Source organism: Aulonocara stuartgranti (genome assembly GCF_965226115.1).
Source record: "Aulonocara stuartgranti genome assembly, chromosome: 17".
Taxonomy (NCBI): domain Eukaryota; kingdom Metazoa; phylum Chordata; class Actinopteri; order Cichliformes; family Cichlidae; genus Aulonocara; species Aulonocara stuartgranti.
This window is the reverse complement of record NC_138953.1, coordinates 33,666,186-33,681,308: the sequence shown is the minus strand read 5'-3', so window position 1 is coordinate 33,681,308 and position 15,123 is coordinate 33,666,186. Positions and strand designations below refer to the sequence as shown.

Here is a 15,123-nt window from a genome sequence, read left to right as displayed (position 1 = left end):
GAGAAACAGAGGCACAGACCAATAGGAAAGAGAGTCTATTCACGGTGCACGGATGTTTACGCCACTGCCAGCGTCTTCTAAATGCTCATTAATTTTATCCCTTCGTGGCAAAATCATTTCAAGGAGAAGCAATTCAGCCTCCTGTTCCTTTCAATTCACCGCTCATGTCAATCAAGCCCTCCTGCAGTATCCTGCAGAATGGAGGTGTTATATTCCTGCAATTATCATGTCATATACTCGAAAATGTAAATGAACGTGTGTGTAAAATTAAATTTATGGGTTGTCAGTGAAGAATAAGAACCAGGAGAGCAATTACTTATCTGCTTTCATCTTGGAGCCTCTGATACGTCAAGCAGAAAAGCATGCAGTTAAATGCTGGAATTAGCATTGTGCTGCACTTCACAATAGACGTGGGCCAGTGCCTTTTCTCCCCTTTCTTTCTTCCTTCTGCCTTTTCTCTCTTTTTGGTTCCCCTTCCTTTATTTTATTTTTTTTGTTTTGTTTGGAGCTGTGAAATGAAGATGATTATCACCCATTATGTCTCTAAAAAGTTAATAAAAGCATAAAGAGAGCTTCCTCATCTCATAACTTGGTTGCTTTCTGTTTTTATTGATTTTTTCTGTTTTGTTTAGTTGTATTCATTGCTGCTAAAATCCCTGACTTTGAATGGTTATAGTTTATCAGTTCTAAGCTAAAAACAGTTAGAAATAACATGCAGAAAATATATGCATCTGCATACTTTGTGCTTTTTTTGTAAACTTAAACATCTCTGAGCCAGCACCCAATTAATAGTCTTAATGAGTGCATCTCTCGTGTTGTTTCTCGGCTGCACGCATTCCATTGTAATGGTATCCAACACAAAAACAGGAGTGACTGCGGGGGTAATTACTTACCTTGCAAATATACCTATAAGGGTTAATAGCATTGAAGGTGTAAGCGCAGCATTTGCATAATTACACGTGGACTGTTTAATTTGCAACTTTTTGACGGCTTTTGTTCCGCACCTTGTGCATTTTCTCTTGTACTCTTGCATCGAGGAGTCCAGAGAAGAAAAGAGATGTACCACAACAACATCCTCCTCCTCCTCCTCCTCCATCTCTTCCACCTTAGATGGAGTCCCTTCTCTCTAAGACCCTAATGAACAATGGAGGCAGGATTTGTTTGAATATGAATATGAATGTGCAGCGGGGCCGGCTGGAAGTTGACCTTCAGCTGTGATTTTCAGTTCATCAGGATTAGTCAAGGCGGGCGATCAGGAGCCACTAATGCATAATGACTTCTAAAATGAAAAATGTGTAGTGACCATGCAAATGTCTCGGCTAATCAAAGAGGGGGGAAAACCTGGGGTGGGGGGTAGGCGTTGAGGAGAGGAGAACTAAACAAGGACGTGTCAAGGCCTGACAGAGAGAGAACGAGAGAGAGAGGAAGAGGGAGGGAGGAGAGACGCACATGGAAAGTAATCAAGCCAGCTTGATTAGCTGGCGATGAGGACAGGGACGTCTTATTGGCCCCTTGACACTCCATATAGGCTAGCTACTGTCATGGCACCTCTATGCTAAGCAGTGTCGCAGTTCAGTAAAAGTGTTACTACATGTTGATATTTTAATTATGTTAAGGTCTAAAATGCCTGCCTGTTTACCATTCAGCTCTAGGATGCCACAATTCTTGTTCAAGAAACAACAAACTAATTTGTATCTGCAAATGTTGGAAATGTGCCACTTTAGTCTTCTTATTCAGTAAAAAAGCATTGAGCTGTTGTGTTACTGAACCGAACTGAACACTAAATCATTCACTCATGTTGGCTTCTTTTTTCCATAACTGAGGAGTAAACAAACACACACACAAAAGTCATTCAATATTTAAGCAGCTACAAGGAGCAGAAATTCCACAATATCACTGCAAGCCTACTCTCCCCTGTTAGAACGTGTGCATGCAATCAAAGCCTGAAGAGAAACGTATCATCGCTCTACTGTTCTGCTGCCTCAGAAGTGGCTCGCACTGTCTCCTCAGAAGAAAGTGGCATAAGCAGCGTACGCATCTTGGTTTTGTTTTGGAGATGTTCTTCTACTGCAGCGAGTATTACCTAAAAAGGGCATGCATTTTTCAAAATTACGTAGCCTACTACACCAGCAGCCTTTATGAGAACTTAAGAGTTGCTTTCACACCGTTCCAACAGATTAAAAAAGAATACTTCAGGTACACCCCAAACTCCCATGACATAATGCTGATTGTTCCTGCCATGCGTCCACTTCATCAGCGTAGTTTCAATCAGCTTTAGAGTTGTGCATTTTTTCACGCTGTTTCATAATAGCGGTGCTGATAAAGTGGGGGAGTTCAAGGGTCCTGCTAATTAAGGTCTATGTCTATTTAAATCCTTTACTTTTCCCAGCGGGGTAAAGGAAGGAAAATAAGATGAGCAACACAAAGGCACGGCACCCATCTGTCCTTCAGCATCTCCTCTAGGCTGCAAAGCATCACGGCCATGAGAGGCCTGCTCTCCCTACCTCTCCAACCACCAATTACCACACTTCCAGCAGATCCATGCCACTATGCCTGAAAACTTATTCAGCTCTTCGTTTTCTTTGTTTTTCCCCATCATCGTCCATGTATAGGTTCCAGTGTCAGTGGCCATGATGAGTCCCCAGGTGATGACGCCGCAGCAGATGCAGCAGATCCTCCAGCAGCAGGTGCTTTCCCCCCAGCAGCTCCAGGCTCTGCTCCAGCAGCAGCAGGCTGTAATGCTGCAGCAGGTACACACACTCCAACCTACATGCACCGTATGAACATTGTGACACTCATGCTGTGACATACCCCATCATCACCTAGGCTGGTTTGCCCACATCCATACAGTTACACATTTAAATCCACATAAAAATGTAGTCTGGTGTTTGTACAGGCATACACAAAAATGCACACACAACCCCTCCACATAAGTGTGCCCAGCCACCAGTTACGCCAACTCACCACAGCCCCATGTCCTTGACACGCTTACCAAGGGGAATCGGAAATTGACGTACTCCTGCATGTCACCTCTAATTAACCGTCTCTAGTGTGTCGCTGGTTCAATTCCCTGACAAGCATCCATCAGGGACTGTGAGAGTAGGGCATAGTTGGGCTGTGCAGCAGAAGCTGAACGATAAGTGATGGTGATGTAATATTTGGAATCAACTTGAGAAAGCGCACTCGGCAGAGTTGAAATGCATTTGTCATTCATAGATTTGATTAAGAAAAAGACAATAGTTTAATTAAGAATGTCAGTCATTCTGAGTCTTCTTCATTAAGAGTTCCCCAGCTCGATGTGGTCACATGCTTTCACGCTCTACTGTGCAAGTACAGGGATTTGTCTTAAAATGTGACTCAACATTTTTAGTTTCACATAAGATTTGATAGAAAGCTTGATCATCTGCCATACACATCAGTCACTAAATCAACATCTACCTTCTGTTGTTGATTTACGTATTTAAAAATATTTCTCAATTGATTCTTGCATATAGTCTGTTAAAGCGTGTATATTTCAGTAGCAGTTTGCATAGAACTGGATCAAGCATTCCAGTGGTCTGGCCTGCTTTGGCTTCTCTTTTTAGGCCAAACAGCCACATGGAAAAAAAAATGATATGAAAGTTTAAATAGCGGTTTGACTATGTGTGTTAATAGAATCAGTTTAAAGTACAGAGCTTGATCCTAAGAGAGTTTATTTTGTTTATTTCAACCACTCCAAAGGAAGCCAGTACCTTCTGGCAGCTAAATACATAGTTAATATGATGGATTGTTATCCCTGCAGCACTGTGGGACTATTAACATTCCATAGGAAATAAATTGTGAAAGACTGCAAAGATCTGAGTCTGACACTGAAAAGATATAATAGATCAGCCTCACCAAGTTTGTGTAACAGAAAATTTCAGGGTTTTTTTTTTTAACTTTGCTTTGATAAATACATAAACTCATTTTGAATTTCTACTTTTGCTTGTATTTGCTTGTGTGTTTATGTACAGCAACACCTGCAGGAGTTTTATAAGAAACAACAGGAACAGCTTCATCTGCAACTTCTGCAGCAGCAACACCCTGGCAAGCAGGCTAAAGAGGTAGGTGCACACCCGGGGACATAACATAGTAATTTAGCCTCATGGGGAAAAGATGGTGAATGTGTGCATGTAGATTCTCTATAGATAGTAATAAGCACCATAAAACAGACAGCTTTGTTGTTCTAGAAATAAAGTAATTAAGCGGGCTAACCCGGAGGTATAATACTACAATAATCCCACAGCATACACATGCAGTGCTGGCTATTCTCCTCTGATTCCTGCTAGCATTATGCAGTATGGAGATCCAGTTAAAGACAGTTTCATGTCTTGTCTGTATTCACACATGCTCACACAAGTCAAAGGGTGCTGCAGCCACCTCGTCAATGAAGTGTTTCTGCGGGCACACAAACACATGCAGCACCTCTGAAGTTGCAATGTGCATCGCTCATAAATCACAATGACAGGCAGCCGGTCGACAGACATGCCTCTGTCTTGTTCTCTTTGGATATCATGGAGCAGTAGAGGAGCATGACAGCCCCAGCCACATTTGCGTAACAGCGTCGGTCCAGGTCTAGAGCCACGGCCAGGCAATTCTGTGGGAACGGCTAAATTGATTCAAAAATGGGTATCACATAAACACACGCGTTCTGTCTTTCTTTTTCATCTCCCTCTCTCTCTCTCCTCAAGCAGCCCATTATGCTGCCCTTACAGGAAGTCACAACTGACCTCCCCGCGGCTTTGTTTCTGTTTGGATTTGTGAATAGAGTTTTTCAGGAGGCTCGCCATCAAATATGGAATAGAAATTGCTCCCTTATTTCTCTTGAGGCAGAGGAGAGGTGTTTGGGGGGGGGCAAACCGCCTCCCGCCTCCCGCCACCACCACTCCATTATGCAGCCTGTTTTCCAGTGAGCGCATCACAGGTTTTATCCCCCAAACCCACCCAACCCCTCTCCCTTTCTCAGTCCCTCAGTCTCCATACTTTTCTAGGTACACCATCACTAGCATACAGAAACGTGACAACAGAAACTGGCCTCTGTGGTTAAAGCATTACATATGCACAGCTAACTGGAAATACAGAAAAGTATACCCCATTAAGCCTCAGTGAATGTGCACTTGCAGCCAATCATTACCTGAGATTTTTGCTTCCTAATAGGTGTTTGCAGTACGGCTGTGTTTCAGAGCTCAGAGCCAACTGCTTTTGTCTCTCTCTAAATTCACTCCCTTTCTCAGTTGTTTTGCAGCGGTGGCTGAGTTTGATGTTTTTCATTTTGTTGTTGTTTTTGTTTTTGTCTTTGTTTTTTTCTTCTTTTTTTGCACAAAGCTTACGCAATTGCCTGTCTGGCCCAGCGATAAACAACTCTGTGAGCCAACAAGGAGGGCTGAGAGGGAGTGGAAGGGGGGGTGTAGTGCAGTGGATGTGTGTTTGTGTTTGTGCGTGTTTGTGTCTATGCATTCACATGCAGCTTTAAATCTCTCTCTGCTAGTTCCCTCTGGTCACATAAGCTGTAACAGACCATCAGTGAAGGCGAGACAATTAACTATCAGGGGTGGTGGTGGGGGGGATTATACCAGAGGCTTAGTATCATACACAATCACAAGCCACATACACTGACAGGCTTGAGAGCTGGTATATCAGCATAGCTTTGTTTGTGTGTGTGTATGTGCTCAAAGACATGAACATACACAAAGACAGGAGAAGAAGGTGGTACAGCCCAAAAAAAACAGGAGGAAAGACTAAGTGAGCACAGACAGAGAGGGAGAGAGCGTGTAGAGAAGCAGAAGAAGAAGCAAAGAGGTGTAGCTAAGGTCACAGCAGAGGCGACTGAGTGCACACTCTTCACGCACAAACAGCGCTCCGTCTCCTCTGTCCTCTCCCGCTCACTCAGTTGTTAATTCGTCTGTAATTTTCCCTCCTCTCCTCTCCTCTTCACTCCTCTCTTGCTCCTCTCCTCTTCCTCCTCCTCTCTCTCTCTCTCTCTCTCTCTCTCTATAGCAACAGCAGCAGCAGCAGCAGCTGGCCGCCCAGCAGCTCGTCTTCCAGCAGCAGCTCCTGCAGATGCAGCAGCTCCAACAGCAGCAGCACCTGCTCAACATGCAGCGGCAGGGCCTGCTCACACTGCCTGGTCCCGCTCCAGGCCAAGCCGCCCTGCCCGGACAAACCCTACCCCCACCAGGTAAGAGGAGGAGGAGAGCGGAGGAGGAGTGGTGGGAAGAAGAGGGAGCAGGGAGGTAGTTGCGTTGATATTAAGCACGTGACTTGCAGCAGTAGTCACATACTTCCTGTATTTTTGTCTACTAGTGCTTTTCACAGTCTGGCTCTGTTTTATTGTTCCTTCCGGCTGTCTAGTGTCTCCAAGCCCATCTGTCCTACTACTCATCTGCCTTTCTGTCCTGTCTGTCTTTTTCTAATTGGTATGCTGCTGTGTCTCTCATACGTTATCTTTAAGTATGTCTGTCTGTCTGCCATCCCTTCATTGGTATGCCCTTCTACCATTCACTTTGTCCTTAACTCCCCTCATGATTGTTTTTAGTCTTCTGTTCTTCCTTTCTCTTCCACTCTTTTCTCATCTGATTATGGCTTTCTCTGTCTTCCTCTGTTCCTCTCTCAGCTGTGCTCTGCCTCTGTTTGTTGTTTTTCCATCTCTGTTTCTATTCCCTCACTCCCCAACTCCCCCTCCTTCTTTCAGAGGTTGTTGTTGTTGTTTTTGTTTACTGCTTTTACTGAGAACAAAGGAGAGGCAAAAGAGAAGAATAAAAAGACAAGCGAGAGAGAGCGAGGAGAAGAGAGCAGGCTCCATTTTTGTTTTTCCCCCCCCCCCCCGAGCCAAGTAAACACCTATGTTTGTTGTTTACCACCAAAATGGCGCAGACGAAGACAACAGGCAGGAAGATGTTAGGAGGAAATAAAAGGAAACTGCTTAATTCTGTGCCAAGCTGAAAAGCAGCAGTTGACAAAGCTTGTTGTTTTTAGGTGGAACTTGCTCATATTCAGTATAATCAGTCTTTTTTTATGTAGTTTTACTCATTGGACACACACGAGTCGTTGTGCGTCAGAGCTACACAAGTGATTCATAACCAGCTTAAAACCAGTATTTGACTGTGCAGAGAAGACTGTACGTGGCTTCAATAAACAGGAAACTGTGATTTCATATTCGAGTTTGCCCTTGCTGAGAGCAGGGCCTTCAGTCATGCAGCTGTATGGAATTTCTCTGGCTGTTGAATAATCCATACAGAGCTAAGCTTTTGTCCTGTAAACACAGAGTGCAATGCATCCTAAACTGAAAACCACAATGTGCAAGTGAGAGCTAATAAAACAGCTTGGACTCTTTTCCTTTTTTTTGTATTAAGTATTAAGTTGAGCAGCTTTATTCATTCAGTATACTTTCTCTGTTCCCTTATCTATTTCTCTCTCTATCTCCTTCTTGATGTCTCTAGCTGGATTGAGCCCCGCAGAGCTCCAGCAGTTGTGGAAGGACGTTACCGGAGGCGGAGGTCACGGAATGGAGGACAACGGCATCAAACACAGCAGCGGCACTGGCACCGGCGTGGGTGGCGGCGGCGGTTTAGACCTGTCCACTAACAACTCTTCTTCAACTACCTCCTCCTCCAATCCCGCCAAAGCATCGCCGCCCATCTCTCACCATTCCATCGCCAACGGACAGTCTCCCGCCCTCAACCACAGGAGAGAGAGGGAAAGGGAAAGAGAACGGGAGCGAGAGAGGTAAACCAACTAAAATGCCATCCGCCACCTTTTTGATGCATCACAGAGGAAGAAGCAAGGGAAGATGAAAAGTTTACAGCACTCGTACTCTTCACACGAGCTTGTTTGTTGCCGTGCCACGATTGAACACATCAAAACAAGGCACTCAACAACAAGCCATCGTTACTTCAGGGAAAGCTGGGCGTTTTGTTTATTTATTCAAAAGTTTATTAGTGTCTTAAGGAAAAAAAATAAGAGCCTTGTTCTCCCGGGGGACCATGCGTTCAGTTGAACACACTTAGCTTGCACACACATATCAAAAGCGGGGAGACGACGCCATGCAGCCAGGCGCACTTACAACAAGCGTCTCTGGCAGAGAAGACAAGGTAACCCCCTTGTACATTAAGTATTTAGTGCTTTCTTTCTTTTTTCTCTTTTGAAAATTACCTTCCATGCTTGCTTGTCATGTAAACAGAATACGTGATGCCTTGAGTGGCGTTTCCAGGATGTTTATCCTTGTGATGCCGTCTTTTATAAATGCATCCAGCACCGAAACACTGACTGTTCACATATCTGCCTATCTGGCCCATGCATTATTCAAAGGCTTTTCTTGGGCGATATTATAATAAGGACTTAGGTGTAGCGGTGTGTGTGTGTGTGTGTGTGTGTGTCTGTGTAGATGCTCGGTATAGACTCACACTGGAGGTGGAAGTGCTGTGTAATTGGTTTAAAGTAGATGCTATCTCTCCAGTACCACTAAAAGGAGGCTTGAAAAAGATATCTTTAGAAGGAAGACAGAGGGAAAGAGAGAGGAAAGGAATGGATAAGAAGAGAAGGAAGAAAGGAAGGAAGAAAGACTTTATCTGCTTGTGTCCCGAGGGGTGTGTGGTGTCTCATAATGATCGAACAAGGAGTATTGTCAGGAGCACTGCTTACTAACATGCCATGGATCGATGAGGGGAAAGCCCCTCTGTAAAACGCAGCGTGAGCTCTGCCTGCACTAAGACACACAGGCATGAATGCATGTAGCCATCGACCACACACATGCATGCACATGTGTAACCTATATACAGACAAACACACGCTAAGACACAGACTGTACACACTCTCATTCACATTTTCGTACACACACACACACAGACACACTAGCGCCTGGCCTAAAAGGTTAAACTGTCATCTTTAATAGGATGTGCTGTCTAGGAAGGGTCGTAACTTATTTGGGTGCCATTTGAAAAACGCCAGAACACCCCTGCTCCCCTTGTCCTCAAAGAACATAAGTTACACAGAGTATTAATCTCCTGATGAAAATTATATGGCTGTCTGGATTTTTAATGTTTACTTGAAAGCCTCCACCCCTCCTCCCCATAATGGCTTTACAAGATGGGATGGTGACTACAGTGGAGACAAAACTAGATTTCCATCGGGGATGGTAGTCCAGCCTATTTCTCACACATTAGTCTTTGCCATCTTAATATAGTTATCCTGTAGTGATTATTTAAACTGAATGGCTGTTAGCCATCAACATCCCAGTTCCCAAATTTCCTTTTTATAAAGCTGCTGTTATTGCATTCATCCCTTGCTTTCTCTCTGTCTGATTTAGCCCTGGTTATTCATCACATGAATTGCTGAATTAGTGCTCTGACCTCTTTCAGCGTGTCTTTAATCTGCTATTTCCCGTTTCTTGTTTGCTCATTTTTTTGGGCCCGCCTCTAGTTCACTACACGAAGAAAGTGGAGGGACTCACCCCCTGTATGGTCACGGTGTGTGCAAGTGGCCCGGCTGTGAGAACATCTGTGAAGACTTTGGACAGTTTTTGAAGTAAGGACATGCTCTAATACAAATACGTAATACTGGAAATAACATATATTATATATATACTAATATACTGAGTGTAGCAGTAGTTCAGGCAAGCTGAAAAGTCAGTTTTCGCTGCCATCCTCCCTGATCAGTTGATCCTAGTGCCAACCCAAATCATCTGATGCCACACATCTCAAATAGGGTGTGCTGTTTAAGCATTTTTAGCCTGAATATAGTCGCTGTCCCTCTGCAAGTTGCTTTGCAACCCACATCCCTCGAGGTAGTGCTGTTTCTTGTTCCTGCCTCTTGCTTTCCATGTGTGCGTGTGAGGAAGGGTGGGGAGCTCCCAGAACAGAGCCATAATAACACATAAAAATGACTGAAGATGGAAATAACAATCTCTGAAAGCGATCGCCTTCAGTACAGTGCTTGGTCTTTCTGTGGGGGCCTAACAAAGAAAACATCACTGCTTTTCACAGAGCCCATTTTGACCTTATAGACAGCTAGTTGACAGGGTTTCTCTCTAGTAGTGCAGGATTCAAACCAACTCTGGTCCATAACAAATTTTCCTTCCTGGCGTGGAGGGGCCTGATAGGTTTGTGAAAAAGCGTCAAAAGCTAATGGCAACTCGCACGGCCGCACACTTACCTCCACAACAAAGGCCCCCATTCACTGTTGTCATGGTGCAGGCGCCAGAGCGAATGGACTCTTCATGCTCCATCAACAATTTAGTTAATTAGCTCATTTGTAATTGGCCGGCTTTGTTGCCAGGATGTTAGTGGGGGGACATCAAAGGAAGAAGGTGTTTGCAGCACTGCCGATTACAGGTTATCACATTGCCACTCAGTGAGAGTCTCCCTCTGCCTCTCTCTCTCTCACTCTTTCCCCGGCTCCCTGCTCTCACACAGAGAAGAAAAGAAAGGGGAAAGCTTTAATTTGAATATTCTAATTAGATTTGTAATTAACTGTGAAATAACGATCTGGTGAGTGTTTTTCATGGGCTGTAAATGTCCATGTGAATTCGCACAAACTCTTAAAATCAGGACATTGTTCTGGCTTATTTTCCAAATTATGCATTTTTCTACTGTAGTGGCTGTAAAGTTACAAAAGGCTTTAAAAAAACAGTCATATTTAGGTCAGGCTTTGCTAATTCAATGCCGGCTTGTGAATTAAAGCTAAAAGGTGTATCTGTAAAATGAAATGACACTAATAAACATGGTGTTTACCTGTCTTTCAAAGACAGAGGGAGGCAGTACATTAGACTCCATTTTCACACACTGCCAAGGCATAAAATCACTTAAAAGGCCCCATTATTGACGGCAGTGGAGTTCAATGAATCATAGTCTGACAAGTGTGTTTGCTAATCCCCTGTGGAAAATGTGCCGCATACATGTCAATGCCAATACCAGTGCTCTAGAGTGAGCATGGCATAAACATAAGCATCATCTAGTCATGCTTATGAAAAGCCAAATGCATGTGTACAATCCATTGTCCAGCCTGGAATACATGTACGGCAGTCCAGGTAGAACAGTTTGCCTTGCAGCTTGAGAACAGATGTGTGCGTGATAAGGCAAGCCTCTATCGGATTAGCAGATTTTCTGATATCTTGTCCTATCACCTTAGTACACTTACTTATAGAAGACATCAGTCTATTTCTTGGCACTGTATGCTCCTTTCACGCTCAAACACACGTAAGTCTGTGTGCTGTAAGGATACTGTGTCTAGGTGGCTTAGCTGGTTATTTAGGTGAGGGGCATAGATACAGTGTGTGTAAAGCCATGTGCCTGCGAATAAGCTGGTAAGCCAATGCAAAAGGATGCATGGCTGTAAAGACAAACTGAGAGAGCTCCACAGATAGAGGGAAAATGGGTAGATTTCATACTTGAAAGCGAGAGCACAGGTTGGCAGACGGTTTTGTAAGAACACTTGCCAGAACATTGGCTGGTACAAAACAGAAAACACACACACACACACACACCACTGCAAGTCAGAGGCTGGCTCTATACTGTAACCCAGCCAGAACATGAAAACAGACACCAACAAAGAAGGCAGACTTGTCATCAGAACAAAGATGGCTGCTCGGTGGCGTGCCTCGGAGCAGTGATTGTAGGTGTCAGAGGGAGTCCTTTCATGTTTCCGGAGATGCCAGTCGACGACACACACAGATGCACTCACACACAAGTGCAGCTTAAACGGGGTTACATAAAGTGGGTGTCAGATGTAGATGACAGTTTAGATGTTGGTACTTGGGTGTGGGTTATGTATGCAGGGAGGTGGGGTGGAAGGGGGAGAGGGGACCCGAGTCAAGCTGGCGTCTCGTAGCTCGCTGTAGGAGCTCGGCTCAGCGGCGGTGACACGTTTAGTCATCTATTGTTTTGTTCCATGAAGAAACTTGTCAAGATCAGCATTTAATAGCTCTTCAGTGCGCTTTTAAGTGTTCTCACCTGGAAAAGGTAGCCGCAAGGTGGCTGGCACCCTGAATTAGCTCTGTGAAGTTCAAAATGAAATAATATTGCTGGGAATGTTTCTCCGAGTGGTGGGTGTTGCTGCTTTGTGGGTGTGTTTGTGTTAGTTACAGAGAAAGAAACATTCATGCTTTTAGGTTGCGTGCCAGGGCTATTTTGGTGGGAGCCTTTTTGGTAAACAGAGGAGACAGAAAATGCAATTAATACCTGTAAATGTGGATGTTTTATTTGTATAATTTGTCAGTACAATAAATGCCTCCAGCTTACTGCAGATTTTTATAGCGCTTTAAAAAAACAAAGCTTGAACACATCAAATGTGTTCGTCTCCTGTACATGCACGTCTTGTTCCGCCTACTTTGGCTTTTTTCCCCCCTCAGTAATATACCTGCAAATGCATACTTGTTATCACTCACACACAGTTAACTGTTACACTCTCCGTCACCATTCTGCTCTTCCTATTACTGGCAGGAAGGCAGGCTCCATGTTAAAATGGTGAGCTCAGCTGCTAACCTAGTGTCTGTAACCCGCTACTAATTAAACCCACAAGGCATCAGGCAAGTGTCTTTGTCTCTATATAATGTGCACATACACACACTGTAGAGGCAGGCACCTCAGTCAGGCAGGCCCCCCGGCCCCTTTGGATAGGTAAGCTTGCTTTTACCACTCCACGTCTGCTGCACCGTGACAAGACCTTTAAAAGGGAGGGCACCGACACCAAGGAGACAGTGTGAGAGAATGTGTGTGTAAATCTGCATGCGGTGGATATCAGGTTTTCTCAATTTGTGTACAGTTATGGAGGCCAACTTTCTGTGCTGAGCCCCTGATAATACACACAGTCAATTAGCAAAAGTGTATCATCCATATATTCTGGACTTGAGCAGATTTATTATCAGGCCCTTAGTGGACACTGATGGCTTATACATATTCATGTACCCAGCTACTGGGAAAAACCTTTGAGATGTTTTGTTCCCTTCTCTTTTAGAGAAAAGAGAAACTGCAGACTCCAATAAAAACGAGTCTTTATGTGAGAGTTAAAAACAGCTGTGCATCACTCCTCCCACAGTCTGTGTTCATCAGTCCCTTTATCTCTTTATTTGCTTTGATTCCGCTACCTTGGCTACATATTTCACTCTGCAACACTGTTCTCTACGCTGCTCTTACATTCCTTTCATCACACGGGTAATCCTCAGAAATCCGTGTTTCTCTAGAATGGCTCATGGACAGTAAGGCTCGTATTCTTTATCTCAAAGTGTGAGTAGTTTTATCTGAATGCTACATTTTAGATCAATTCTCTTATTTGCCCTCAAAATGTACAATTCCATCAGAATGCTTCAATTTGGTTACAAGTGAGGAAGCCAAAGTCAGTTAACAACTCAGGAATAATGAAATAAAATGAGACATAAGATTAATAAAGAGATTTCTGTTTAATCAAAGAAGACAAGAGAAGTTCATAGTTCAGAGAGGACAGAAACACAGTCATCTATTTTTCCACATTTCAGTAAATACAGCGTTCTTTCATTATTTCTTCCTGTCTGCCCATCTGCGTCTGCCCCCGCCCTTCCTTTCTGTCTTTGTGTGGCATTATTAATGCACAGTAGGACATACAGCCATTTGAATATTTCATAAATGCATGTAGTAATCTTCCTGTAATTGTCTTGCTAACTGGCCAGCAGTAGGATGAGCATATGCAGCAAGCTGCAACTGTCTGGAGGACTTCCACAAGGCCTCCAAGCACAAACACATGCAAAATATTAGATAAACAAGCTTCTTGTTGATGAGAGGCAAGCTTAATAAAGATTTCCCCCTTTCTCTTTCTCTCTGTCTTTTTTTTTTTTTTTTGTAAAGCGGTATCTTCAGGGACAGCGAGCAGCCTGCTCTGTGCTTTTGAAGCAGCTGTAATTCATGACACATGCCATACATCAAGTGCATAAGATAGCATTATGGGCAGTGAAATGAAAAGGGTATTTGCAACATTAGTTCCCTCATCCTGCGAGGGACGTGATTAAATGATTAATGAAATGCCCCCTTTTTGCATGCGCATTCTGAAACAGCAATTAGGCACAGGGCTGAGGAAATCCACCAGTTCGTCCCTTCCCTTTCTGCTGCTATCCCTCATCCGTCCCTCTCCGCGCCCCCCCACTTTTTTTTAATGTTGCCTCATTTTTGATTTATAATGGAAAATTTCTGAGCATTAGACCTGAAATGGTTATAAAAGTATAAGCAGGGACAGAATGGAATGGTTTTAAATGTGCACAGGCTAATTGAAAGGTACAGAGCTATTGTGATTACAAATGTTCTATTCAGGTTTTGATTGGCAGGTCGGGAGGAACCAGCTCAGTGAGTTGGCTTGTTTTGCACGTTGCAGATAAACAAGAAGTGAGGCTTTTGGGAGAAAATAAAGGAATACGGGGTTTGTGGGGGGAGGGGGCTTATTTCTGTGTATTTGTGTATCTATTTTTTTTTATATGTGCCAATCAGTGTTTGTGCAAGCTCATGATAATGTAAGCAAGCGTGTGTGTTCTTAGATAAAGTGAAAGCCAGCGAGAGAGATTTTGTACTCCCTCTAATGCACTGGAGGCAGAGCTGTAAATGATCATTGAAGGGTCTGCAAGCTAACCTATAATTACTGGAGATAAAGTGGCAGCTCTGGCATTTCATAAGCATGTCTCCTCAAAGCTTGCTTTGTGAGTTTGTCACCAATGATCATTTAGATAGAGGCTCATTACCCAGCATCACAACACTTTAGAAACCCCCGTTTTGCCCCATATTGGTGTTCCTCTGAGTGTGTGTGTGTATATGTGTGTATGTGTGCGTGTGTGTGTGTGTGTGTGTGTGTGTGTGTGTGTGTGTCTGCATATGTGCGCTTTACCAAGAATAAAGGTCTATCCTAATGGTGGAGCTTTTGTGTCCTACAGACGAAATCCAATCAAGGCAAAAACCCTCATTGACTGTTATGGCTGTCTGGCTGCCTTTTTTTCTTTTAATGAGGCGAACACACCAGATACATTTAATATGTCTGCTGCTAGATAATGCACCTTCAAGCAAAGAGCCGCTTTTGTGTGTCAAATGTTGCTGGTGTTAAATCGTGAGTATTGTTTTCGGTAAACGAAGGAGACAAAGCTATTCTGCTGGCCCAGCA

General features: G+C 43.8%; 1 protein-coding gene across 10 annotated transcripts in view; it reads left to right on the top strand.

Annotated features, from left to right (window-relative positions):
* The window catches only part of foxp2 (forkhead box P2), a 104,170-nt gene that overhangs the window by 68,966 nt on the left and 20,081 nt on the right, over positions 1-15,123 (top strand). For 8 of the 10 annotated variants that reach the window (XM_082511398.1, XM_082511399.1, XM_082511392.1 and 5 more), the window contains 5 exons: positions 2,613-2,750; positions 3,993-4,082; positions 6,016-6,196; positions 7,458-7,743; positions 9,436-9,540. In XM_082511398.1, the coding sequence (XP_082367524.1) occupies positions 2,613-2,750; positions 3,993-4,082; positions 6,016-6,196; positions 7,458-7,743; positions 9,436-9,540 (800 nt within the window). The remainder of the gene's footprint in view (positions 1-2,612; positions 2,751-3,992; positions 4,083-6,015; positions 6,197-7,457; positions 7,744-9,435; positions 9,541-15,123) is intronic. The other 2 variants (XM_082511401.1, XM_082511393.1) reach the window with 2 other exon arrangements.